The sequence below is a fragment of the Podarcis raffonei genome, chromosome 12, assembly GCF_027172205.1.
Source record: "Podarcis raffonei isolate rPodRaf1 chromosome 12, rPodRaf1.pri, whole genome shotgun sequence".
In the NCBI taxonomy this organism is placed as follows: domain Eukaryota; kingdom Metazoa; phylum Chordata; class Lepidosauria; order Squamata; family Lacertidae; genus Podarcis; species Podarcis raffonei.
The window spans coordinates 29232943-29258393 of record NC_070613.1 but is presented as its reverse complement, the minus strand read 5'-3'; the positions used below and the strand labels follow the sequence as shown (position 1 = coordinate 29258393).

Genomic DNA, 25451 nt, shown 5'->3' with positions numbered 1-25451 from the left:
CCTATGCAAACAGAGGCTTTGCAAGAATCTTATGTCACTCTATTTCTCTTAAGGAGTCAACATTACTGGGATTACACATCCTCCCCCTGACCAGCTGCCCTCCAGGTGTTTTGGACTCCAATTCCCATCACCACCAGCCAAAATGGCCAATGGTTGAAGATGATGAGAGCTGAAGACCAAAAGATCTGGAAGGCACCAAGCTGAAGGAGGCTGCTAACATAACTAGGTCACTCACTGAATGCTGCCTCAGAATAAAGGTCACACCCACTCCATACATTTAAAGCACATGATTTTCCCTGAAGAATCTTTAAAACTCTAGTTTACCCCTCCCAGAGCTATGATACCCAATACTCTTAGCAAACTACATTTCCCAGAATTCTTTGGGGAAAGCCATGTGCTTTAAATGCCACAGCAAACTGTGTATTAATGCTGGTTCTAAATGTGTTTTGATGAATATTAACTATTGTTTTTAAGCTAGCTTGTTCGCATTTTATAATGGTATTTTTAAATGTTGTAAGCCACTTTGAATCCCAGCTTGGGAGAAAGGTGAAATAGAAAAAGAAAATAAATGCATTCCATGGTGTAGGTGCGATCAAAGACATCTTAAAAAGTGAATATTTTAAAACCAGCGATTGTACCTTACCCTTAAAAACATTTAAATTTTTAAACTGTTACAACCACAGGAAATAGACCTACGACTAAGCTCTTTGTTACTTGTGAGCAGGGAGGGTGGTGCCAAAAATGATGCAAAGGGCCTAAGAGAAATAATGGCAAGGCAGAAACAACATCTATGCTAAGTCTACAGTTTATATTTTCAGTTCATACATGACCACTCGGGGGGGGGGCATGGTTCAAGATTAACTTCTTTGAAATTTCTTAGTGAACTGAATGTACTTTAAATATAAAATGGTAACAACCTGTGAAATACCCAGAAAATTTTGTTCAAAATATATGATTTTTTAATAAACTCTTAGAATCACTTACCGAGAAAAACAAATCCATCTGCTTCTTTTTCTGTCACCAATACCTTCTTGGTATCTTGGTTTTTTCGGAAGAAGTTGAACATCTTTTTGAAATACAAGTCTAGAAACAAAAAGGTGAGAAATGGGTCAAGTGATGCTAAAAAAAAAACTTACACAATTCTGGCGTCATCAAAATAAACATTATGAAATGCTCTTAACATCAAGTTCTAAGATTAGAGACTTGAACTGGGGGAGGATCCTGCAGGAGCAAACAGAGAACACCAGAGAGATACAAGTCAGTTGTTCATTATTGCTCAGTTCAAGAAATATGAGTTTATGTACACCCAAGCAGCGTTGGCTGTGTCTCAACCTCTCACACCTGGAAAAATAACTCAAGCACTGGAAAAAGTTAGTCAAGATAATATTATATTTTCCACCATAAAAATATTTTAATCAGCACACCATCTGATTATGTGAAGAGCATTTTTACTGTCAAGCAAAATAATTATGTGTGTTACAGAGAAATCAATACTGTGTGATTCCCCAGAGTCAGGACCAGCAGGGCATAACTGACTTTGCATGCTAAACCTAAGGTTGTCTGTGGGGTGGGGTATGGAAGCAAGCAGCAGCAGCAGCAATGACTGCGCTCTTCTCTTTTTGTGTTATGCCACCCACCCCATGGCAGGCATTTTGTGGCTGGGGCCTACAGCACCCTCTCGAAAAAGGTTGGCAACCCCTGATTTAACAGGATGACATATTCTAAACTAAGTTAAGTCATGAAATGACCTGTTTCAATTATTTGTTTATTTAAAATCTATCCCACATTATTATAAATATTAAAATTTCAGTACTGCCCTTCATCCAAGGACCTGAGGATGTTTTACAATATAAAGACACAAAAATAGCATAGTAAGAAACAAAACAATACAGTGGTACCTCGGGTTAAGTACTTAATTCGTTCTGGAGGTCTGTTCTTAACCTGAAACTGTTCTTAACCTGAAGCACCACTTTAGCTAATGGGGCCTCCCGCTGCTGCCGCACCACCAGAGCACGATTTCTGTTCTCATCCTGAAGCAAAGTTCTTAACCAGAGGTATTATTTCTGGGTTAGCGGAGTCTGTAACCTGAAGCGTATGTAACCCAAAGTACCACTGTAGTTCTTTTATAAGTAAGGTGATCCTTAACCTAATAGCTTTCATTCCATGTAACGGTAAGTACGCTTCCTATCACTGCAAGGATTTCTACTTGCACAATGGAGCTTCCCCACCTCCTTCATCCCCGTGTGCCACCAAAATCTGTTCAGTGGGTTCTCACAACCCTCCAGAGCAGATTTTGAGGGGGTGCACGGGCAGAGCGCATGGGGAAAGTCTTGTTGCACAAACACAAATCCTTGAGCTGATGGAATGAGGGAGTTGGAAACTGCCCCATGACCTTTCACTTCCTATCAGTTCCCAATCTGTTGTGCAGATATGTCTTTCTCTCTTCCTAAATCCTGCAGTACTTGCCTTTTCACTTTCAGCAGCTCCAAGCATTGACTTCCTTCCAAATGCTTAACTATGAAGTACTCTTCTTGAACTGCAAAGATGTCCTTCCTTTATACACTAGGCTAAAAGGGAGGAAAACAAAGAGTTACTAAAGCTCACATGTTAGTATCAGGATTTCAAAACTTCATCTGCAATCACAAAATTTAGATTATATTTAAGAATGAAAGAAAGAGTTCACACTTTCATTTTGATATACCAGGCCACTAGACTTCTACAAAGCTGCATTAAAGCACACTAAAAGTCCTTCCAAAACTCATAAACTGCAATATTTAGATCGCAAAGCTTTTTGTTATAGGTCTAGGTGTGTTCCAATGCCCAATGGAAATACTCTGGCTTCTGCCCTTTTAAAATAACGCTGAAAATTATTAACAGTCTACATGTTTGTCCTGGGCCCGCTGTTGTTCAACATCTTGAATGAAGGTATGGGGGGGATGCTCAGTCTTGATTGTTTTTTCCAATGGGTCTACCCTGAGTAGGGGTAATATTGGATACAACTCATACACACATATATAGGAACAGTAATACTGAACCTAACTTGTAGGGCTCTTTTAAGGAATAGTGGACTTATGCACATGAAGGTCTTTGAATCCTGAAGGCTGCTTACTGAAACCAATAATTCCTCTTAACTTTTGTAGAAGCGTCTTCCTTATCTAGTTAGCAAAGTTTCCTTCAACACTGCACAAAGGGATACAGGTATATTTGCCTTTGGCAAATAAAAATTGCTTGTAGCCAATCTGCACTGAAGGTTTACAAAAATTGGGTCTTTCTATTGCAAATACAAATGTCTTAGGTAATGGGCATTTTGAGGGCAAATAATTTTTCAAGAAGTAGTTTCTTCAGGTGAACAGTTCATTTACAGGGGCTAACCAGATGCAATAATGTATGACCACCTCCGACACATGATTAAACCTGGCCAATCCCATAACTCACAGTGATCTACTCACATAAACAATGTAATGTTTCAAGACAGAGCACACAGTTGTCTCCAAAACCTACTTCTGCTGCATTCCCCCCCCCCCCAAGATACATGTTCCTTGGGATGCAACGTTTTAGTTGATTTGCAGATTACAGTATATTAACTAATTGAAATTAACAAGCAGCAGCTTTGGAAATCAACCAAACTTTTTTTATATACAAGAACTTACAAAAACCACAGATAGCACGTGCCATCTTACGATGAGCATATCCACCCTTGCCTGCCATGATAAATGAATAAATAATCTAGAAACAGAGAGACTCCATTTCCGGCTAGTTTTGACATATTTGAATTTAACGAATTAATCAATCACCTAAGCCGCAAACTACTAATCAACTAAGTTTCTCTGAATGGGATGCCAACCCTTGTTTTCTTCTTGACACCCCTCTATTCTATGGGTCACCAGTTCAGACGTTAATTTATACACAGAAGACCAGACAGGTAGGCTGTCAAAATTCAACGTCATCCCGTGGCTCTACGCCACTATCTATGGGTAGGACGACCCACCAGCCCCATCTCAAGGAGGACCCAGAAGAGCTCTGCCCCATAAGGTGGGAAAAGCAGTAAAGCGAATTTGTTGGCGCGGGTAGTTCCGCCCACCAGACGTGAGCAGCTGACGTAGCAGCTCCACAACACCCCTCCCCAACTGGCGACGCGCATGCGCGTGTTCCAAATCCGCACGTACATTCTGAATGTTAACGGATATAACCGTCGAAGCGCAAAAAAACCAACACCGCCGGCGTTATTCGACGACTGCCCCCGCGCGCCACAAACGAAGGACGAAATAATCCTCGGCCTCGACTTTCCTGTTTTCGCCACGAGCGAGGCCTCTCTGACAGCCGGCCCTACCTGCCTGTCTTGAATACGCACCTCCGGCAGCCTTTTCTCCACAACAACCTCCGGTTCCGGGTTCACGAGGGACACCTCCCGGCGAATGAACTGAAGTAACCTCGTCGGCTGAGGAAAATCACAGTCTAAGTTAGCTGGCGCGCGCATGCGCAAATTCTCCCTAACGCGCGATCCGCTACACGGAAATGACGTAGAGGCCGCCTGCGTGTAGAACGTTCTGCGAGCGCATTGGAAGGTTTTCGCTGGGACCGTCGAACTCTGCGCGCTTCGCCCGTTGCCGTGGTGACCCGCGCGGCGAGCGGAAGTCGAAGTTTCCCGCCAATGTAGCCTGGATAAAAGGCAAAGGGCGGGGGGAGGCGGCCTTGGTTCAGACGCCCAGTTCCGAAATGGCGGACGTGCTGCAAGGACCCCGGGTACGCGTAGCCACAAGTCAGTTGGCGCAGTACATTGGGAAGCCCGTTTGTTTCGTGGGGCGCCTGGAAAAGGTAAGAGTGGCTCCCTTACTCCTCTTCGTTCGCCGGGGGATTTGCCTTGCAGAGCATTGCAGGCCCCTTGGGGTGGTGCATCCGCAATGCCCATGGTATCCCTCGCTTAGCTCCAGACAAACTTTCGCCAAAGGCTCCTGCTCTTTAATGTTGCCGTTTGTGAGACAGCTGAAGTCGAGGCTCATTTGTCATCCTTTATTTAAAAACAAAACATTTATCTCTTGTTTGGTTTGCAGTATGAACACATTAAATATTGTATATATATTGTTGGTTTTACATAGTGATTGTTGATTATACACAACAAACATAACAATTCCACGCAATTCAACAAAAAAGAGGTTGTCTCGAAGCTTCTGACCTCCCTCACTCCATGAGTTCCATTTCTAAAATTTTGTTCCTGCTTCTTTTACTGTAATGTAATCTATTATAAATCCATAGTATCCAAAGTTTGTTTTACTTTACAAGTGTTAATGTATTCCTGCTAGTGATTTCAACTGTTTACAGTGGGAACACATTAAATATACACAGGAGGGGTGGTATAGAAAATTATTCATAGGATATTTAGCAAATGAAGTTTATTATATTGGTACCCTGCTTTGGATAACTGCAAAAACTCAAGGCAATTACAACCCCAATACCCCCAAAAAATTATAAGTGAGAGGAAGCAACAGGAGGAGAGTGGAGGTATATATCCTTATTTTGTATATATTATCTTGAACCTGTTTGGTTTTTAGGCTTGCTTAATGTTGCCATTTATTTTCTCCCTCTTAATATTGTTATTGCAGATGTAGCTCCCATGGGGCTCTGTTATGGATATGCAATTCATTTTAGTAGAGCAATTAAATCTCTCCATCACCCTTATTAAATGAGATGTTGCATTTTTTTTCCCTTCCTGGAATGTGACTTGCATTTTTACAGCTGCCATGTACAGTTTTAAAACATGCAGTTATGCCCACATGTAGATGGAGTATTATCCGAGTCCTTCAGTATTTCCGACAAAAGACTGACATAGTGGTGTTGATAGGCAGGTGCAGCAGGCTAAAAGTACCTTTAAAATGAGTGTTTTGAAATTTTATTTAGATTCATCCATCTGGGAAATTTTTCTTCCTATCTGATGGAGAAGGAAAAAATGCAACCGTGGAACTGGACACACCTGTAAGTATGTCTTGTCTTTTGGAAGATTTCATAATTCTTACGCTTAACAGTTTTTGCTGGTGTTGAGTATAAAAAGGTAAAGGTACCCCTGCCCATACGGGCCAGTCATGACCGACTCTAGGGTTGCGCGCTCATCTCGCTCAAGAGGCCAGGAGCCGGCGCCGTCCGAAGACACTTCCGGGTCACGTGGCCAGCGTGACGAAGCTGCAGCTGGCGAGCCAGCACCGGCGCCGCACACGGAAACGCCGTTTACCTTCCCGCTATAAAGCGGTACCTATTTATCTACTTGCACTTATGGGTGCTTTCGAACTGCTAGGTGGGCAGGAGCTGGAACTGAACGATGGGAGCTCACCCCGCAGCGGGGATTCGAACCGCCGGCCTTACGATCAGCAAGTCCTATACAGTGGCTTTAATTGTAGAAGCGGAATTGACCTGAACAGTCTTTGTGTTGCTGGTATAGCAGTTCCATATATGAGGGCTTCAAGTTCTAAACCTCAGCTAGATAAAGGAACTTACGTAGATCTCGTATTAGCCCGGTAACAAGAATAAGCACTACTGCATTTACAACTGCCCCATCAAGTTACGTACCTGAAGACTATAGAAGCATCTTCTTAGACTGAACAGTGTGCTGATTATATTTTTATATTCTTACTCTTCCGCTTTGCATAACTCGCCTGCCCCATAGGTTTGTCTGGGATTGTTTGTTGCTCACTCCTAAGCCATATATATAAGGTTAGAATCAAATGCAGTAGCCTGCTAGTGCTACAGATATTCAGCTAACATAACCTCTGCTTTTCTGTGCTGTACGGTACTGATGCTTCTGCTTGGTGCAACAAAAATAACTTCCACACCAACAAACTCCTTTGTCTTACGTTTGATCTTGCCTATTCTTCACAGTCATCTGTATATCATTTGTATAGGGTTATCAGTGTGTGCGTGTGCATGCATGCTCACATGAACAGCAAAATTCAGGTGAATTTACTGGGGTGGGTCAGGCAAGACAAAAGGCTTGAATGGGCTGTGTTTGTCACAGATTCCCAAAATATGTGATGTAGTTAAGCTAGGTGGATGTTTGAGAGAATAGATAACCTCACCTTTACTTGGAATGAACTTCACTTTCTTGAACATTCTTAAGTAATTCTTAAAAGTGTTTTATGATAAGGTGTTAATGTAAAATAGAGAGCCAAGTTTAGTGAGTTGTAATTTCAATTCATAAGTGCTATGTTGGAACATAAAGTGAACTCCCAGAAACGTGGTGGGTGGGGGAGGTGTAAAACTGATTGTTGGTAAAATTCTTAATAAAGACATTTACTTGTTCATCTGCTATTGCAGCTTGAAGAAGAGATCTCTGGGGTCATTGAGGTAGCAGGAAGAGTTACAAATCAAGTAAACATAATGTGTGAATCATATACCCAGTTCAGAGAAGATAAAAACTCATTTGGTAAGTGAATTATTTCCTCCCTCATTGCAAATTGCAGTTTTTCAATACTTTTGAATAAGCTTCTGGCACTCTTGATTAACAAGTTTCTTTCAATAATGGTCAGTTCTTATCTACTATTTTCCCCCATGGAAGTTATGTTTGGCATGATACCCAAAGAAGTAGATGCACAAAATACATTTTCAGAAATTAAAATCCCATGTGGATACAGTGGTACCTCGGGTTAAGAACTTAATTCATTTTGGAGGTCCATTCTTAACCTGAAACTATTCTTAACTTGAAGCACCACTTTAGTTAATGGGGCCTCCTGCTGCCGCTGTGCTGCCACTTGCGATGACAGCTTCATGGTCATAGATCAAGTTGTCATTCCTGTCTGTTCAAAACACTGAACTTGGTATGTATCTAGCCAGATAGGATAATTCTGTTATTGATGTATTAAATCTGTTATATAGCCTCTTCTATCCAATATAGTTATTGCTCTTACAGAGGGAGAGCTATTGTGGATACATTTACAAATTTGAGCTTTCGTCAATTGGATTTTTATCAAATTAATCCCTGTTCACATTCAGGCAAGATACTGGTTAAAGCAACCCCTTGAAATATTTTTAACCTTCCTGACTTTGGAATTGAGTATATGTTTCTTTAAGAATGAGATGCACATTATAGTTAGCGTTGTCTCTTAGGTAGTATTGTATAAATAGGATAGTTCACCTGCACTAATGTTTTTTAATGTTATGTTCTTGTTTCTTTCAGATTTAGCACTATATAATGAAGCTCTGAAAATTATCCATGAATTTCCTGACTACTACCCTTTTAGTACTAATGCATGATTGGTACTTTTTGTTACAACTTAAGAGTGGACAATTTGGTGTTCTTACTGAACAGAACTGTTCAAGAATCTCTGTATGAAATAATCTTGCTTAAAGTGTACTTGGGACTGTCTGCTATGCCAGCAATATAGTACATAATCTAGAAGTTCATGCATTTGTATCCTAAATGGCGATGCTGTCCTGAGGACAAAAAACCTGTGTCTAGTGAGAGACAGTATTTCGCAATAGATAAGCATTTTAATGTTAAGCTGTCACTCAGGTAACCATCTTAGGTATATACATAACACAGTGCTTATTTTTATTTTATTTTTAGGTGATCTTTTGTACATGAAAAGTATCAGAGAAATCAGTGTATTAAATAAAATGCAAACTATCATAATATTGATTACATCTAAACTAAAACGTGTTTGGTTTTATTCTAAGACTTAATTGGCGCTTTAGTCGCCTTACCTAACCAGCATATTCTAGCAGTTCAACAATAAACACCATTTATGCAGTAGTTCTTGTTTGAAGAATGATTCATACCAAATATCTGTTCTTTACAAGGTAGTTGGAATATTATTGTAAAGCAGGACTCCTGGGGTTTTTTTGGAGGGGGGCACCATAAATCAAAGCCTAATTTTTCAATGTAGATTTACCATAAAAGTAAACACTTTGAATGTTGGAGCTTCCCTGTTTACTTTTAACACCCAATACTGCCTGGTGCTGAAATCAGAACACAATACTACAAAATCTGGTACTAGTATCTACCAGGACTATTGCAGCATCACCTGTATGAAGGTCATGAAACATTCAGCTTAATCAAAATGGGAAGTTAAATCAAGCTTTTATTTTACAATGTCAAAAGGAGAAGCAACTGTATTAACGGAAGTGGTTAAAAACCCTCGGTCTGCAGAAACACATACACAAGCCGAAATGCCTGAGAACTGTCTTCGAGTTAGAACTAATCTATGCAGTACAGCCCCTGCATCATTGAGCACTGAGTGTTAAGATATTCATACAGAACTTTCATGTACACAAAAGACTTTGTGCCCTCTCAAAGTCAGCAAATACAGCTGCTTTCATTTTACAAAATACTGTTAAGACAACTGGATAACACATTATTAGCAGTTCCTATTTACATACTCAGTATAATTTTTTACAGAAGGGAAGGAGACACCATATTAATATCAGAGCTCTTTTAATACTTTGAATATAAGGGCACAAAAATAAAGTCTATAAGTTGCTCTTAATGGCTTAAAATTAATTCTAGATATTCTGGAAATGTATTGAAGCAACTACAAAAATACAGGAACTTGGATATTGTGATATGCATCTCAAATATTGATCAATAGTAAAAATGCAATTCTGACAGGAAGTAGACTTTGACTAAGGCAATACAATTTAAAAAATGGTGTACATAGAAATAAATATTTCTGCTTCCATTAAGCATTTGTTTCCCCCCTCTCCTTTTAACATATCTTTGTACAAAGACGGAAGCTTGGATCCAAAATGGCCTGCATGCAAGTAGAACTCTCTCCCACTTGCATGCAGGCCAATTGTTGACCTACCCACTGCGCCACATTGCCGTTCATAATGCAGTGAGAAAGTAGGCAAGAAAGCCCAGGGGCATGCACAGAATATTGTGCATGGTTCTTGCATCCAAGCCAACAGAAGATTGTCAATTAGGCAGCTATAATATAGGCCAAACAATTATTACATTGCATTGAAAATGTGCACAAAGGAAGTTCAAGTTTCTAGTTGACTAGTGAAAGTTTGAATGCAACTCATTTGCCGTGTTGCTAGTTAACAGTAGAAAAAAATGTAAACTAAAATGTAACATGCACTACAGTAGGTGTGAGGAATCTTTGGCTCTCCTATCAACCCCATTATACGTGGCCACTGATAGTGCGAGTTGTAGGTGAGCAAAATCTAAAGTTCCCTACACCTGCACTAGTGTTCTATACCAGTCAGTGTATTGCCATCTTCTGTATTCATTTCATGGCAATGTTACCTTTCTATACTTTACACTATTGAAGTATATTACATACTATCCACTATCGAAATCGATAAGCTCCTTTATTTTGACATAGGCAGTTTTTTTGGAGGAGTAAAATTTATTTGCTCGTCAACATCTGATACGAGCAGCCATTGCCACAACACATATTCTATGTCGTCCACATTTTGTAAGTGAACTTTTAAGTGTAATGTCTCAGGCTGTTCTTGATTGTGTATTATATGCTTGTGGTTTTCTGATGCAAATGAATGTCCTCTTGACCCAAAGCAAAATTTGGATGTATGCAATTCACACTATACTATGTTTTGGGAATACAGGTAAGCTGTCATTTTTTTCAAAGGTTAGGTCTTTCACATCATTGAACTTAAAAAGCTTCAGATTAATTAATACCGGACTGTAGCTGTGTAACACTAATTACATTATTTTGGGATGCCCCGCAAAGCATGTTACATTGGCATTGAGCTACTACTATTTACTCATCCAAACCAAAGCAGCTCAACTCATGCAAAGATTTGTCTTAGGAGTGTCACAGAAAAGCAATGCAGTGGTAGCTAAGTTATAGATGGGAGCATAAACACTTTAAAATCTAAGCTAGAAAAAATGCTGGTGGAAACATCTGTATATCCAGCACGACTGCCTTTCCAAGAAGAGTTTTCAATAGTGTTTTATAGGTTCATGGAGTTACCAAAGCACAGCAAATGATGCCACTTCATCTCAGATGGAAGCCTCAAGGTCTGGACAGTGTAGTGCTGAAAGTCTTCCTGAAGGCTGCTTTGAATTTCAATGAAACCTATAAATGCCTCTTAAATGAACTGCTTCACAACCCACTGAACAAAGTCCACATGCCAAATTTGAAGAATCAAAACCAACCACACATCAAATTGCTGATGTGATAGGATGATTTATTTTTCTATTACAGGCAAGTCAACAGTAACACATTCAGAGGTATGTGTTCGGGCTGTGAGGGAAACCTATTGGAGAAAGCCTCTCATGTGAAGGACCTTATTTAAGCTCTAATGTTTCATGGCTGGATCATCTCTGCCGGGACAAGATTCCCTGTTGTATCCAGCTGCATACATTTGCAGGAACAGGCAGAAACAGGGCATTCAGTATGGTCCCTAGATAAGAAAGAAGTAGCATTATAACACTGCAAGGCAGCCTTTTTATTTTTTAAAAAAACAAAAAAATGTGTATTTTTCTCATTAAAAAAGAATAAAGCACTTTGGTATTGGTTAGAAAGAGATTACAGAATACACAAATGGTTAAAATTGTTACAAAATAATAATCCAGAGCGGCTCATGTCTATAATCCACTCTACAAGCTACATTTTAAAAGTGTCTCTGAAATATCTCCCTCCAATTCTTATTTTAAGCAATAAATTGAAAGCAGTGTGTTCATGCTCCAAAAGTAAAATTGATTGGATGCTAAAGATTAAAACAGTTGGAAGTGGAGGAATGCAGCTTGGAATGTAATACAAGATGATTAGCTACCACAGAATAATGTATGTAACATCCCACCACCCATTTGAGCCTAAATGCACTGCCTGGAAACATCAATTGACTGCAGTTGGAACATTATGTTCATTCCCCGTAGAATCTTTCATGAGTGCATTGTATAGAGCTCTGGGCTACAGCTAATGTGTTGAAAGAGCTTCTAGAACAAAGGGCGATAGCTTTAAAAGGTAATATAACTGCTTTGAGGTCAATACTGAGAAAACCATATGCCTCAAATATCCTACCATGTGTCAGCTAGCATTTACTGTGATAATAATGAACAGCTTTATTATAACATCTGAGGGCATGTAGGCTACAGCAAGACAACGGAGAGAAAATACTTGTAAGACCCTGAGAAATAAAAAATGCCCCAAAGTTGTAGAAGTGCAAAAAAAAGCAATTTAGCCTTCACATGTGTAATGAATTCACTCATGCCGACTGCATGTTACTAGGAAGGCATGTTTTGCAAGGCACCATATGCAACTAGTTCCAATGGAGACCTGCTGTTCAGAAGGGGGGGGGATTCCACCAAGGGGGCACATAAATCCTTGAGCATGCCTGTTGTAGGTATTTAGACTTAGAGCAGTAGTCAACAGTGCTAGTCCAAAAGCAGAACTACAATAAGCTCCACTTGCACAATGGAACTTAACCTCCCTCTATGCCTTTGACATCTGCACTGGCAGGTTGGGAGACCTTTTAGAGAAAATTCGGAGGGTAGTAGGGGGACTGCAGGGGAAAGTGGAAGTTCCATTGTGCAAGCAGAACTCTGATCATGCCATGTTGGCTGCAATCCTTATACCGCCACTTTTTAGAGTCCAGGCAAACATTCAACATTCAACCACTCTTGAACACCACACATGAGAACAGCAGAAAGCCCTGTGTTCCCTTAGTCTTCAAATACACTAAATTTGTCTTATGAATCGTTCTACATTATGTGCTACCATGTTCGGTTAATGCTCAAGATGGTGTTGGGTTTTGTAATTAAAAAAAGCTCCTTAATTCTTGTATATTTTGAGGAAATGTGAACAGACTTTCATCAAAGGTATCAAATTCATGCGTATGCTTTCATTTGCTGGGTAATCTTATCATTTCAAGGGCTTTGTCTTAAATTCTCGGTGCTATTGTAGCAGAATTAGTAGTCTGGTAGTATGTGCTGGCCTACAAATCCATATAAGCAGAAGTTCTAAATAGGTGGGATGCAGTCAGGAAGAACCCATGGCTTAAGCAACACATTATTCTTTGTTAACTTACCTGAACCAGCTAAGCATGTGTCCAGCATGACCACCGTGCCTACAATTGTGGCACCAGGAAAACCAGTTGTTGAACTGGGCCAATTTCTTGTCCTTGCTAAGATCCACCTTTTCATCTGACTTTGATCCTCCTATAAATAAGAAAATGTAGTCTGAATTGATTTCTATGTTAATGAGAACAGGTTGTTTAAAACCAATGGAGACAGGGTTGTATCCAATTAAGTTCAACTCAGAGGAGACTTACTGCAGTTAATGTCCAATAATTTCTGTGTGTCTATCTGGAGTATGACTAGGATTGGAAACAACTTTGAAATGGCACAGAAAACAAAATTACCCAGTATAATCAAAGCAACATAATAATCAGTGCCTCAAGCAGTTAACATCCCCAGGCTGAAAAGTATTAAGCCAATTTCCATAATACAGGTGAGAACTCCTCTAGATTTTTTTAAAGTTTACAAATATTTGTAAATGGGAATTTCATGCAGCACAGAGCATCTTTCAAATAACGCACAAATAATCTGTACCCATTTTGATGAAAAGATCTTACACTTGGCTCCCAGCTGTGAGGGTAATAATTATCAGGGAAATAAGTGTCTCTTCAAACATTATGTTTCCTGTAAATATGAAGCACTTCTTCACAGATAAAAAGTGTCAAAAATGTAATCATGTGTCATCACCATATTCCTCTATTTCACAACACACAAAGCTGAGGCCAGTCGCCCTTCCAAGCATGTGTATCTGCAGGGCAACAGATGCGTGAAATTGCTATAGAGGTGTCAGGATCCAATGAAACACATGATGAGTCCTGCATACCTAAGCCAGCTCCGGGCTTGTGTTTTGCAATGACACATGGCAAACTGCTGATGAGACAGACTTGCAAAAGCAGTTTGTGATTCTGTATCCATGTTTTCTTATTTATGGCAAAATATTTAAAGATTTTCCGAGTTGACCCTAAGTAGCTCTTTGAATTCCAGACATGATTTAAGTTTCCTCATTATCTACAAAATTTTAAAAGGCCATAAAAACTCCAAGAACCATTTAGTCTGAACTTAACCCACAAGGGCCTGTTTTCTCAATGCCTGACTGGCATTTAAAGAAGTGGTATTCAAACAGCACTGTGAACAAGCCAACAGGTGCAAGAGAGCATGTGAGTTAGGCAAAGGCTACACTTAAAGATGAATTAAAGGGAAGCTACACTCCAATATGGAACTGATTGGTTCAAAATTGGGAAAGGAGTACGACAAGGCTGTATATTGTCTCCCTGTTTATTTAACATATGCAGAATTCCCATGCGAAAGGCTGGGCTGGATGAATCCCAAGCTGGAATTAAGATTGCCGGAAGAAATATCAGCAACCTCAGATATGCAGATGACACAACCTTGATGGCAGAAGGTGAGGAGGAATTAAAGAACCTTTTAATGAGGGTGAAAGAGGAGAGCGCAAAATATGGTCTGAAGCTCAACATCAAAAAAACTAAGATCATGGCCACTGGTCCCATCAACTCCTGGCAAACAGAAGGGGAAGAAATGGAGGCAGTGAGAGATTTTACTTTCTTGGGCTCCATGATCACTGCAGATGGTGACAGCAGTCACGAAATTAAAAGACGCCTGCTTCTTGGGAGAAAAGCAATGACAAACCTAGACAGAATCTTAAAAAGCAGAGACATCACCTTGCCGACAAAGGTCTGAATAGTTAAAGCTATGGTTTTCCCAGTACAGTGGTACCTCGGGTTACATATGCTTCAGGTTACACTCTTCGCTAACCCAGAAATAGTACCTCGGGTTAAGAACTTTGCTTCAGGATGAGAACAGAAATCGCACGGTGGCGATTCAGCGGCAGCGGGAGGCCCCATTAGCTAAAGTGGTATCTCAGGTTAAGAACAGTTTAAGAACAACACCCCTCCAATAAGGATGGGACAGTTAATACAAGCAGGACAAAGCCAGTAACAAACAGCTCATTTTCAGAGAAAGTCATTCAGATGTGAACTGATGTAAAGCAGTTCAGCAAAATAAGCATTCACAGGACTGTATTCAGTTTTCTGTACCACAAAGCTAGAAGCCTATGAATAATAAAATGGAGAAGTTCAACAAATGGGAGGGAGCCATACCTGGACAGCTGGAAACTGGAGTGCCCATATTTATGAGACAAAGTGCACAGCGAGGAAGGGGCTTGCGGCAACCGGGACAACTTGTGACTTTGGACTTGGTCGGGGAGCCACTTACGCCATACTGACTGAATCCTCGGCCCTGATGAGGGATGGTCGAGCAGCTGTACGAAATTGACTTTCCGCAAAAATTGCAACTTACAAACACCTTGCAAATATTAAAAAAAGGATATGAGGGTGATTAGATTTGCTTTTATTTATTATTAAGCAACTAGTAGATATATTGCTACCCTATAGGTTTTTCAAGCTGCACCACTTCATACCCACCCACTGGGATGATAGGGTTATCAATGGACCATAATAGCTAAACAGAGCTTACAAGTTCAGAAGCAAAACATGTTTAAAAAAAATTAAAAGCTTGTATGTTCAGGAAAGAAAAAAAAGGACAGACAGGTGATATGGGGAGAGATATTGATTTTGAAAAATATAAAAATATATATGCCAATATTGGGTGGACTTTCTGTTTAGAAATAAAGGTTTGGCATTTATTTATTTTATTTATTAAATTTCTATAACACCCTTCATCCAAGGATCAAAGTTTACAATATAAAAACACAAAGCAGTACCAAACAAAAACAATACTGCTCACCAGTAGTGCCTCAGACAAGCACCGTGCAAACAACTGGATCTTCCTTTTCTTTGTCAAATGAAGTCTGCTGCTTTATGTCCATTGGCTAAATTGACTCACTACATGGCCCGAAAAATTAGAAGCACATTTACCTGGGCTAAAGGTTTTGAACTGGGATCCAGCTTGCTCCGATGAATGTCAAATTCTGCTCGCTTATGCCAAAACCGCCATGCATCCAATAGATTCCGGTAGTTCTCAATCCAATACTGAACCCTCTCATCTTTAAGCACATCGGATGGAGAACCCTAAAAAGGTAGGCATAGAGGAGACTGTTTCAAAGGTCTCCCCAAAGATGGTCTGAAACCATCATTACATTATTTTGAACCCTAGCTTAAGAAATGTTGTTTTACCTATTTTAAATAGTTTTAAAGCTTGTTTATGAACACCACTTAATTTATTATTATTATTAATAATAATAATAATAATAATAATAACAACAACAACAATGTATTTGCCTAGCTTGCAAATAACCCCAATCCAAACTGTGGCTTTCTGTAAACCAACAAGGATGAAAGTGCATGTACCAAAAGTTGCAGTCACTTCGCTTCTCCCACCCCTGCTGCAGCCACGCTACCAAGAACTAAGTCATGAATTGCCCCACAATATCCTATCAGAATTGCTTCACAGTAGCTAACATTTGGGTAGCACAATAATGAATTGCTATTATTAATTAAATTTCTATACCATTCTTCCTCCGAAGATCACAGGGTGGTTGATAATATAAAAATACATCCAATACTAATGAACAAAAACAATAACCCCATGCAAAGTATTATTTAATTAAATTTTGATTTATTAAATATTACATTATGCACGTTACACAAAAAATGAGTTGTATAGTATTGACATGAATTCTATAAATCAGAGATTTTGTATGTAAAAAAATACAAACCTGCAGCATACAATAACTTGCTGTTTGAACATCTCCTGTTCTATCAACATAGCTTTCCATCAAATCCACTCCATCTTTTGTGAGTCCTGTCAGAAGAATTCCTTCAAGGTTCCCAGATTCCTTCATTTCATTTGTCAGTTTGTCAATGAACCTATTCAGCTATTTAAAATAAGAAGATTGGTCAGTGTTTTGCTCATTCCTTGAATTACATCCACACGCCTACACACACACTCATACACAAATGGGGTATGGTTGGGCTGGGCTCACTGCAGAATTAAAGTCTTGATTATTATATCTAATCATCAGGATTTAGCGATAAAAGCAATAAATAATACCCACCTTCAATGTGTACTCAATTTCAAAATATTTCCGAAAGGATACATAACAAATGCAGTGGCCTAAAAGAATCATGAATTCCAAGCTGACTCTTCTCTGTTAAATATTTACTGCCCAGATGCAGTTCATACTTGCCACGGGCAAATGCTTTACAAGACTGTACAGAGATCATTAGACGAGTCCTCAAAAGCTTGTGTCATAATAAATCTTTGGTCTTTAAGGTACAACAAGTCTCTATTAGATTTTACACTTATTTCAAATGGGTATTATACTTCAGGATGGCTATCAAATTCTTTTGGATGACAAAACTCTTTTTCCAACACCCAGAGAATAGCATGCAAGATTGTGTGTGATTACTTATTCAACCCTTTATGTTATCTAGAAAGAACAAAGGAAGAAAATGATGGCAGATCTGATCATCTCACCTGAGCATCAGTTAGGAATTTACAAGCAAATGCCACTCTGTCTCGTACAGCTACATTACTTTCATACTGAAAGAATACAAAACACATTAGCATTAGCCTGGAAAAAAACAGCCAGTCTCCTGAAAAAAAAGGCTGATGTTAAGTTTTATGACAATTCTATATTTACAGTTGTATAAGATGACAAATTAATAAAAACAGCCTTAGTGATTTTGAGAAAACTATTCTTTTTTTCTAGTTGCTTGCCAAGTGCAAGATATGTTGCAACTTCTCAGTTTGGTTTCCAAGCACCACTTCCCAAATCTGGGGGAGTTTTAGAAGCAGTGTACAGTGGTACCTCGGGTTAAGTACTTAATTCGTTCCGGAGTTCTGTTCTTAACCTGAAACTGTTCTTAACCTGAAGCACCGCTTTAGCTAATGGGGCCTCTTGCTGCTGCCGTGCCGCTGGAGCACGATTTCTGTTCTCATCCTGAAGCAAAGTTCTTAACCCGAGGTACTATTTCTGGGTTAGCGGAGTCTGTAACCTGAAGTGTATGTAACCTGAAGCGTATGTAACGCGAGGTACCACTGTACAATCAATGGCAGGAGTGCAGGCTCTACCTCTGCTGAACAAATCCTATCTCTTTGCAATATCTAAGGGAAATGTTTACATGGGACTGGGGAACCTGTGACCTCCTGGATGTTCTGGATTCCCATCCCATTCCTGTCTCTGCTCACCACTGGCCCCACTAGCTGGGACGGATGGAAGCCAGGAGTGCAGCAACATCTGGAGGACCACAGATTCTACATCCCTGCCCTTAATCTTCAGAATGGGACCTTTAATGTATTTTTGTCAAGCAAGTGAAGCTGGGATCCCACCTCAAAGTTGAGAAGTGGAATCCATCTGGGGAAATTAATTATTTAGGGTTATGTTCCACCTCTTAGATGATGGCCAATGCTCGTAAACCTGAGTTCATTATTTCCTTTTCAATAACATTTTCACAGTGGATTGTTTCACGAAAGCTGCTGAAGACCAAAGCCCTAAGCAGCCCAGGGCCAAATTTTCTAACACACAAAGAACCAGATCAAGTTCTCAGTTTTGCATCTGAATATTTGTGCCTTTGTATTTAGTCAACGGAGATTAGCTAACAAAAATAGCTTACCAAAACCCCATCAAAAGAACCCGATTCACTTGTTAGGAAAGCAAACATGGCACAGAGATAAGGGTTGTTGAGCTGTAACCTCAGGGTGCTGCACATTTCCCTCCACAAGGAGTTCTTTTCATCAGTATAGCCTGATAATGCCATGGCCACTACGTTGAGGTTTAGATCACCTGCACAGCAAAAATAAAGGCCGCACAATAGCAAACATTTCAAGCCATTTGGTTTCCACTTCTGAAGGACATTTTGAAAATACAGTTAAAATCTTTTGTTTGGGATGACAGAGGGATCTGTACCCCCAAACTCAGCAATCAAGGTGTTCAACAAAAACAACTGCCACTGACCCTGGAACAGAACTCGCTCTGAAAGGCAGAACAAAAGATGCTGGTACAATTTATTGATTATGAGAAGAACTTGACTTCCCAATACTGGGAAAAGTAACACTACAGTGGTACCTTGCTTCTCGAACTTAATCCATTCTGGGAGTCTGTTTGACTCCCAAAACTGTTGCAAACCTGTGTATTCCTTGCTGAGTTTGTGTACAAACTTTGTATTCCTTTCTATTTTATGTTGACTGTATTTGGAAGTAATCCTGTACATTTAAAAGCCAAAATGTTTTAGTCATGCATGTATAACTGCTGGGCGGGGTGGGATAGGGCACTTGAATAATAAAGAAGTTTTCAGTCAATTCTGAAAAAAACAAAATACCAAGGCACGGCTTCTGATTGGCTGCAGGAGCTTCCTGCAGTCAAGCAGAAGCTGCATCGGATGTTTGGCTTCCAAAAAACGTTCACAAACTGGAACACTTACTTCCTGGTTTGTGGCGTTTGGGAGCTGATTTGTTCAGGAACCAAGCCATTCGAGAACCAAGGTACCACTGTATTGACATGAACTACTTCATACACCACATTCTATTCATGCATAACTGTTTAGTTTGATCTATCATTCAGAATGGCTGATTCCAGGACATAGTGCAACATCAGATGAAGAAATGGGGGCAGGGGGTGGGTTGGTACCACTGCTCCTTCAGCCTCTTCATCCATGGCAATGCTTCATCCATGGTACAGTAGAATTGTGATGTCTATCCTTTCCTGTTACTAATGCAATTGGGTATGGGATCCAACCAGGTTCCCCCCCCCCCCAATATACTGTGTTGGATGCAAAGATCCATGAACATATAGAAAACAGCCACTGGCTACAAACACTTGCACAGTGCTATAATCAGTGGGTTCCATTCATGCCTCGTTTCTGCCAATGGAAAACATTCAGATTTGGTTTGTTTTTCTCATGTTCTTTTTAACATAGGGTGTAAAACAGCCCTCCACAAACAGAAGACACCAGCTGCATCTGGCAGAGCACTTACCTGATTCAATCCTTTGTGAAGCGGAAGAGAATATGAAATCTCTATTTTCACTGATAAGCAGGACATTATTAAAGAAAATGCAACAAGGAGCAGCTCACTCTGCCAAAGTGATACCAAATCACAGCAGGTACCTTTTCCAGAAGATGCTCCTTTGTTCAATATCTGTATTGCTCTTCGAATGTCCAAGTTGAATAGAGCTACAGCAGCAGCTCGCTCCCAGTCTCCTTCCTGTTCCAAAGAGTATAAAAAGGGCTCCACATCCAGATCTGTGCCCTTCTTTATCCATCCACAAAGCTGCAAAGCCAGTGACCTCTCCTCACTCAGATATTGAATAATGTCGGCCTGTCTGTCTGATCCACTCCTGCTGTGCCTGAGGTTCTCTGTTGTTCCTAAAGAGCAATTTTTTTTGAGTTATTTGCATACAAAGATAAATAGAAACTTAGATTCAGGAACATGTAAAGCTAAAGCCAATACAGTCGTACCTCCGCTTACGTATCCCTCTGGATATGTAAACTTCGGGATGCGTAAGCGCAAACCTGGAAGTATATTTCCGGGTTTTTGCCATGTGTGCGCAGAAGTGGTCCCTCCAGTTGCAGAAACCTTGGGATTCAACCAGAACTCTGGAACAGATCCCGTCCGCAACAGGAGGTACCACTGTATTAACGATAAAAGCATCACAGTTACTGTTAATTAAGTCAGCTCTTCAGCTATTTCTTGCACCTTCGTCAAAACCTGAAAAAATTACTCATTTGGGGAGAAAGGATTTATCTATTTTTAGAAATCTGTGTACAAACAGATTAAGTTGGCTTGGGGTACTAGGAAGTCATGCAGAATGTCATGTGAACCAGAAAAGTGGTTGAGAAAACACACTCAGAAACGGCATGAGTTCAAAAGACACCAGGAAGGTTTCATTTTTGTTATCAGACGTGTTTACATTCCACCCTTCTCTGAAGAACCTCAAAGTGGTGTACATTGGGCCATTAAATTTCCCACTCGCATAAACCCTGTGAAGTAGGTGCAGCTGGGACAGAATAGCTGGCCAAAATCACTCATTAAAATAAAATTTAAAAATTAAGTAAGAAATCAGTCAAAATGCACTTACCCATAGAGGATTTCACGATAGATTTGATGCCTGCATAAACTAAAGATCCTTTGTTTCCTGTGCATTTCTGATCCATATCCTCAGTATACTGCTTCATAAGTATTTTCAAGTATAGGAAACTTGGCAAATTAACATTAAAATAAGATGCGGCAAAGATGATGATGATGATGCATTTGGTGGCTAGGAAATTCCTATACCCTCCTCAGTTCTTGAAGAAACGAACTACAGCTTGGATCCCAAAAGCTACTTAAGGTCCGCAAAGAAAGAGCTTGTGCTATCCCAGTGGAATTTATTACCATTTCCACCCTTCAACAGCTGGTATTTGTGCCATATCATGTGGCCTGAGCACTGCCAGTAATGAGTTTTGGGTTGAAGGTCAGTGGTGACTTTGCTTTTCAGGCATAAAGTAAATTAATTAAAGTTTTTATCTAAAGTTTTTATCTAATGGCTCATTATCTAATGGGTTGGTTGAATGGGAGAGGGGGACGGCAGAACCTTTTTCTTCTAATGGTTTAAAAAATAATGCTAGATATGGTTTGGGGCAGTTTATATGAGTTTGTTCTGGTGTTTGGATTTTTTGTAACTATTGATGTTTGTTCTGTTGAACATATAAATTATTTTCTGCTGGTTGTCATAGCCTAAGGCAATAAATAAACTTCAACAGAGTAACACACATTTGGATGAAGAAGAGTAGCCTTTTAACGAAAAATCAGCCACGTGTCCTATGTAATACACAGACCATAGGTAAAGGTAAAGGGACCCCTGACCATTAGGTCCAGTCATGGCCGACTCTGGGGTTGCAGCGCTCATCTCGCTTTATTGGCTAAGGGAGCCGGCGTACAGCTTCTGGGTCGTGCGGCCAGCATGACTAAGCCGCTTCTGGTGAACCAGAGCAGCGCACGTAAACGCCGTTTACCTTCCCGCCGGAGCGGTACCTATGTTTCTACTGCACTTTGACATGCTTTTGAACTGTTAGGTTGGCAGGAGCAGGGACTGAGCAATGGAAGCTCACCCCATCGTGGGGATTCGAACCACCGACCTACACAGACTATACTATACTACTGGTTAAATCTGCATCATGTCAGCAGAACTGTTCTGGTTCCTTAAATGAATTGGAAAGTGGTGCATCACCCTGACCCCACCCTGCTCCATGTGCTCCCTCCTCTACCTTTCCTTCCTACTACCACTGTCTTCTTGGACACCAGTGGATCATCAATACATATTTTGCTCCTGCCAATATGCCCTAAGTCTCAAGTTTCTGTTGCTGCTTATTTCTTTCACCTCCTGTCCTACAACCAATGGACATCTTTGCAGTTGTCTGGCTCTTTTTTGCCTAGATGAAGCTTTGGCCCATCCCACCTACAGTCTTCCCAAGCAGCAGAAATACATCAAACAATGCTAAGAAGAGAATATCTCATTCATCTGTCACCAGGACAAAAGCATTGCCTAACAATGCAGCCAGCCCTCTATATTAAGACTCCTTCCCGCATACAAGAGTTTTTAAAAGGATATAGTGCAGAGTGTACCAAAGTGACTTCAGTTGTGGGTCTTCATTTCCCGCTAGCACATGGTTTCTCCAGACCTGTTCCGTGTCAAGACCGTACCTGGATAAAGCTCTAAGACGCATTTTAGTGGCTATGTCTTTTTCCAAAGAACTAGCCTTTCCATCTTCTGTGCACTCATACAAGTGCCTCCCACATGCCCACATTAAAGAGGTAATGGGGCTCCATGCCAGAGAGATCCTTTCAAACACAGTGAAGTCAGACATAGTCCTGTTTGGAGTCACAACCACCATTCGATTTTGATTAGTGGGATGCCATGCAAAGGAAGCAATATAGTGTTCACAGGGCTGCACACTTCTTTCAATGATTGTAGGCTCAGTTTCATCCCCAATAGGTGTAGGAGTGTGCTGCATATCGTAGAGCTTGATTATGTTACTATCCCTAGTCAAAGTAGCTAGCAATCCAGTTCTCGTCGGACACCATGCTACTTTAGTTAGAGGTTTTGGTTGTTCAGTCAGGGTCAATACAGGCTTTTCAAATTTTCTAAGGTCCCATATAGCAACCTGACCTTCATAGAAGGAAGCCACACGATCATGGAAGTAGGGGTCAACCGTTACGCCCTGAACAGCCTTCGTATTCACAAACATCTTTTGGCTTGTATTCCTAAGGTCAAAGATAGCCAGGTTTCGGTGCATTCCAGCTAAAAGAAGTTTCTGATCCCGTGGAAGCCAACAGAGAGAAAGGCAAGCATCGTTCTGGCCTAATTCATAAAGTGGTTTTGTCACAACAAGTCCTGCTTCAGTGTCTCCAGATGAAAGCCTTACTTTCTCAGCAGCAACTGGGGTTTCTGGAGTGTATTTACTACTTATGTCCCAGATCAGTACTGAAAAATCAGCCCGATGTTTATCTAGGCCTGCAGCAAGCCAATTGCTGTCCAGTGGATTCCATGCCAGAGTGTTACACTGCCGAGCATGCTTTGGAACAAATTCCTTTCCTATCAGATCCTTGGATTTTGAGTTATGATCTTGGCCAAGGCTGGTAAGGACAACTCGGCCATTGGCCTGCCCAACTGCCAGGAGACATTCAGGATCATATTTAGGATACCAAGCCACACATTTCAGATACGGAGTGTCTGAATTAATGGACAAAAGGGTAGCTGTAGTTTCTTCAGATAAACGCAGTGATCCTGCTTTGAGTTCAGAACTGACAGCAGATTCAATGTGGTAGAGGCTGAGCTCTGAGTCACAGACAACAAATCTATCAACGTGGTGTGGGGCCCACAGAATATCAGGTTTGGAGCCACTCATGTCTGCTGCTGCAAATTGATGTAAGTAGTTTAAAGTGTTGTTGGAAGACTAGAACTGTGTTCGTTCATATGGACACTGTTTTTTTCAAAAAAAGAAAAAAGAATATTATAGCATGACAAGGCCGTGAATGTCTTCCAGATCTAAATGAGAATCCCTTAATAACATTCAAATTTCTCGTTCCCAAATGCTTTCGGGGGGAATCGTGCAACGGGAGGCTAACACTCCAATCCCAACCCCACTTACCTGCCACACAAAGCCCCAATGAATTTAGTGGGACAAGTTTCTGAGGAGAAATGGTTAAGATTGCACTATATAACCCACTTAAATTTTTCTGCAGTTTTACCTAGGTTTTAAGTAAAATAATAATAAAAAAGTTTTACTTGGGATCGTTCGCACGCGCGGTCGATGCATCCTGCAAAACCCGTGATTCTCAATACGCAGTTTGCACACCCGCCCCGCGTCCCCACCCGTCGTCTGAAGCGCGAATGGGCATGTCGTACCCGCCTTGAACTCAAAAGGGCGCAGCACCGCGAAGGCGCGCAGAGGCCGCCCCGTCCCCACAGACCCCACCCCAATTCTGCAGACCCCACCCCAATTCTGCAGACCCCACCCCAATTCTGCAGGATGCTGAGCACGGCCGCCCCTGCGGCTCAAGAGGAAAGAGAGGCCGAGTCCGCCACCGCCCAAACCGGAACTGTCTCGCGGGAGGGACTCACCCTGCAGCCCCTCCGCTCCTGGGGTCCCGGAGTTGCGCAGTCAAAATGAAACGAACCGCTAAAGGTATAAGATATTTGGGAGGGGGGAGTCGCAGTTTCCACTTCCGTCTTCAGGGAGACTTCCGCTTCCGGTGCGAGCGGGAATACATCCGGTGAGGTGGGGGCGAGGCGGAGGAGGAGACCTTATGTAGAATGGATGGGCGTGGCTTTCCTGGGCTTCGGTTCTTCAAGCGCCGAGGGGCTGATAAGCGGCTGCCCTTACGTGGCAAGGAGGTTGCGCAGACTTCGGCCGCCCGGGATTCCAGGAGGCTAAGCTGGCCGCCAGCCCGCCTAAACATCACTTTCAAACAGTGCCGGATTTACGTATAAGCTGAACCAGCTATAGCTTAGGGCCCCGCTCTCTTGGGGGCCCCCCAAAAAATTAAGGGGAAAAAACCTGGATGTGCATTTCCAAAATATAAGATAAAAAACAAATAAAATAAAACCAGCATACAGCAGCAGTGTTTTGTGTTATTTTGTTATGTGCCTAATAGGTCCATAAATTACCATATAGCATATATTCAACACAAAAAAACAGCGACAATTTGTTGTTGACAAAGGACAGCTGGACATATAAAGGGCCCCATTACATTCAGGAGCTTAGGGCCTCATCAAACCTAAATCTGGCCCTGCTTTCAAAGCTCCCCCTTTGCAAGTGGAAGGTTCGAGCCCACCAACCTGAGATTGAGGGGGTCAGGCTCTGCCAGTTTGTTTATTTTTATTAAAGATTTTCTTGGTTTACCAAAGAACATGCCTTGTCTCTTTTTTTCAGGTTGTACAGCTTTCCTTACAAATCAGTTACATTTATTCTGAGACATTAGCGTTGAGTACAGTATAGGGTTGGGAAAGAAGAGGGGGAAGAGG

At 41.0% G+C, this 25451-nt stretch overlaps 3 protein-coding genes across 6 annotated transcripts in view; 1 reads left to right on the top strand and 2 right to left on the bottom strand.

The window, feature by feature from the left end:
- Positions 1–4477, bottom strand: part of UMAD1 (UBAP1-MVB12-associated (UMA) domain containing 1) — a 40877-nt gene extending 36400 nt beyond the window's left edge. Inside the window, exons 1-3 of one of the 4 annotated variants that reach the window (XM_053359817.1) lie at positions 4352–4477; positions 2467–2567; positions 985–1083 (exon numbers count right to left, since the gene is read on the bottom strand). In XM_053359817.1, the coding sequence (XP_053215792.1) occupies positions 985–1066 (82 nt within the window). In that variant the 5' untranslated portion in view covers positions 1067–1083; positions 2467–2567; positions 4352–4477. Of the gene's footprint in view, positions 1–984; positions 1084–2466; positions 2568–3650; positions 4064–4166; positions 4297–4330 lie in introns of those variants that run through there. The other 3 variants (XM_053359816.1, XM_053359818.1, XM_053359819.1) reach the window with 3 other exon arrangements.
- A 122-nt stretch (positions 4478–4599) lies between these two features.
- Positions 4600–8737, top strand: RPA3 (replication protein A3). The gene is made up of 4 exons (XM_053359820.1): positions 4600–4815; positions 5896–5970; positions 7303–7411; positions 8162–8737. Exons 1-4 carry the CDS (start codon positions 4717–4719, stop codon positions 8236–8238), a joined length of 360 nt encoding a protein of 119 aa, XP_053215795.1. The 5' UTR covers positions 4600–4716; the 3' UTR covers positions 8239–8737.
- Positions 8738–9047: 310 nt separating this feature from the next.
- On the bottom strand, positions 9048–24676 carry MIOS (meiosis regulator for oocyte development). Its single transcript, XM_053359815.1, has 11 exons — positions 24549–24676; positions 22536–23907; positions 21024–21122; positions 20053–20310; positions 18562–18731; positions 17423–17488; positions 16662–16820; positions 15862–16014; positions 15085–15289; positions 12979–13108; positions 9048–11352 (listed from the first exon to the last, which is right to left on the bottom strand). The coding sequence occupies exons 2-11, from the start codon at positions 23830–23832 to the stop codon at positions 11256–11258; spliced, it is 2634 nt and encodes an 877-aa protein (XP_053215790.1). The 5' UTR covers positions 23833–23907; positions 24549–24676; the 3' UTR covers positions 9048–11255.
- Between the last annotated feature and the right edge of the window lie 775 nt (positions 24677–25451).

Bases quoted from the DNA above. Each gene is read 5' to 3' on its own strand.
- RPA3 (XM_053359820.1), top strand. From the start codon at position 4,717: ATGGCGGACGTGCTGCAAGGACCCCGGGTACGCGTAGCCACAAGTCAG. The intron at 4,816-5,895 runs GTAAGAGTGGCT...AATTTTATTTAG, and splicing joins TCGTGGGGCGCCTGGAAAAG to ATTCATCCATCTGGGAAATT. The intron at 7,412-8,161 runs GTAAGTGAATTA...TGTTTCTTTCAG, and splicing joins AGAAGATAAAAACTCATTTG to ATTTAGCACTATATAATGAA.
- MIOS (XM_053359815.1), bottom strand. From the start codon at position 23,832: ATGAGTGGCTCCAAACCTGATATTCTGTGGGCCCCACACCACGTTGAT. The intron at 20,311-21,023 runs GTAAGTGCATTT...ATTGCTCTTTAG, and splicing joins TATCGTGAAATCCTCTATGG to GAACAACAGAGAACCTCAGG. The intron at 16,821-17,422 runs GTGAGATGATCA...TATTTTAAATAG, and splicing joins AATTCCTAACTGATGCTCAG to CTGAATAGGTTCATTGACAA.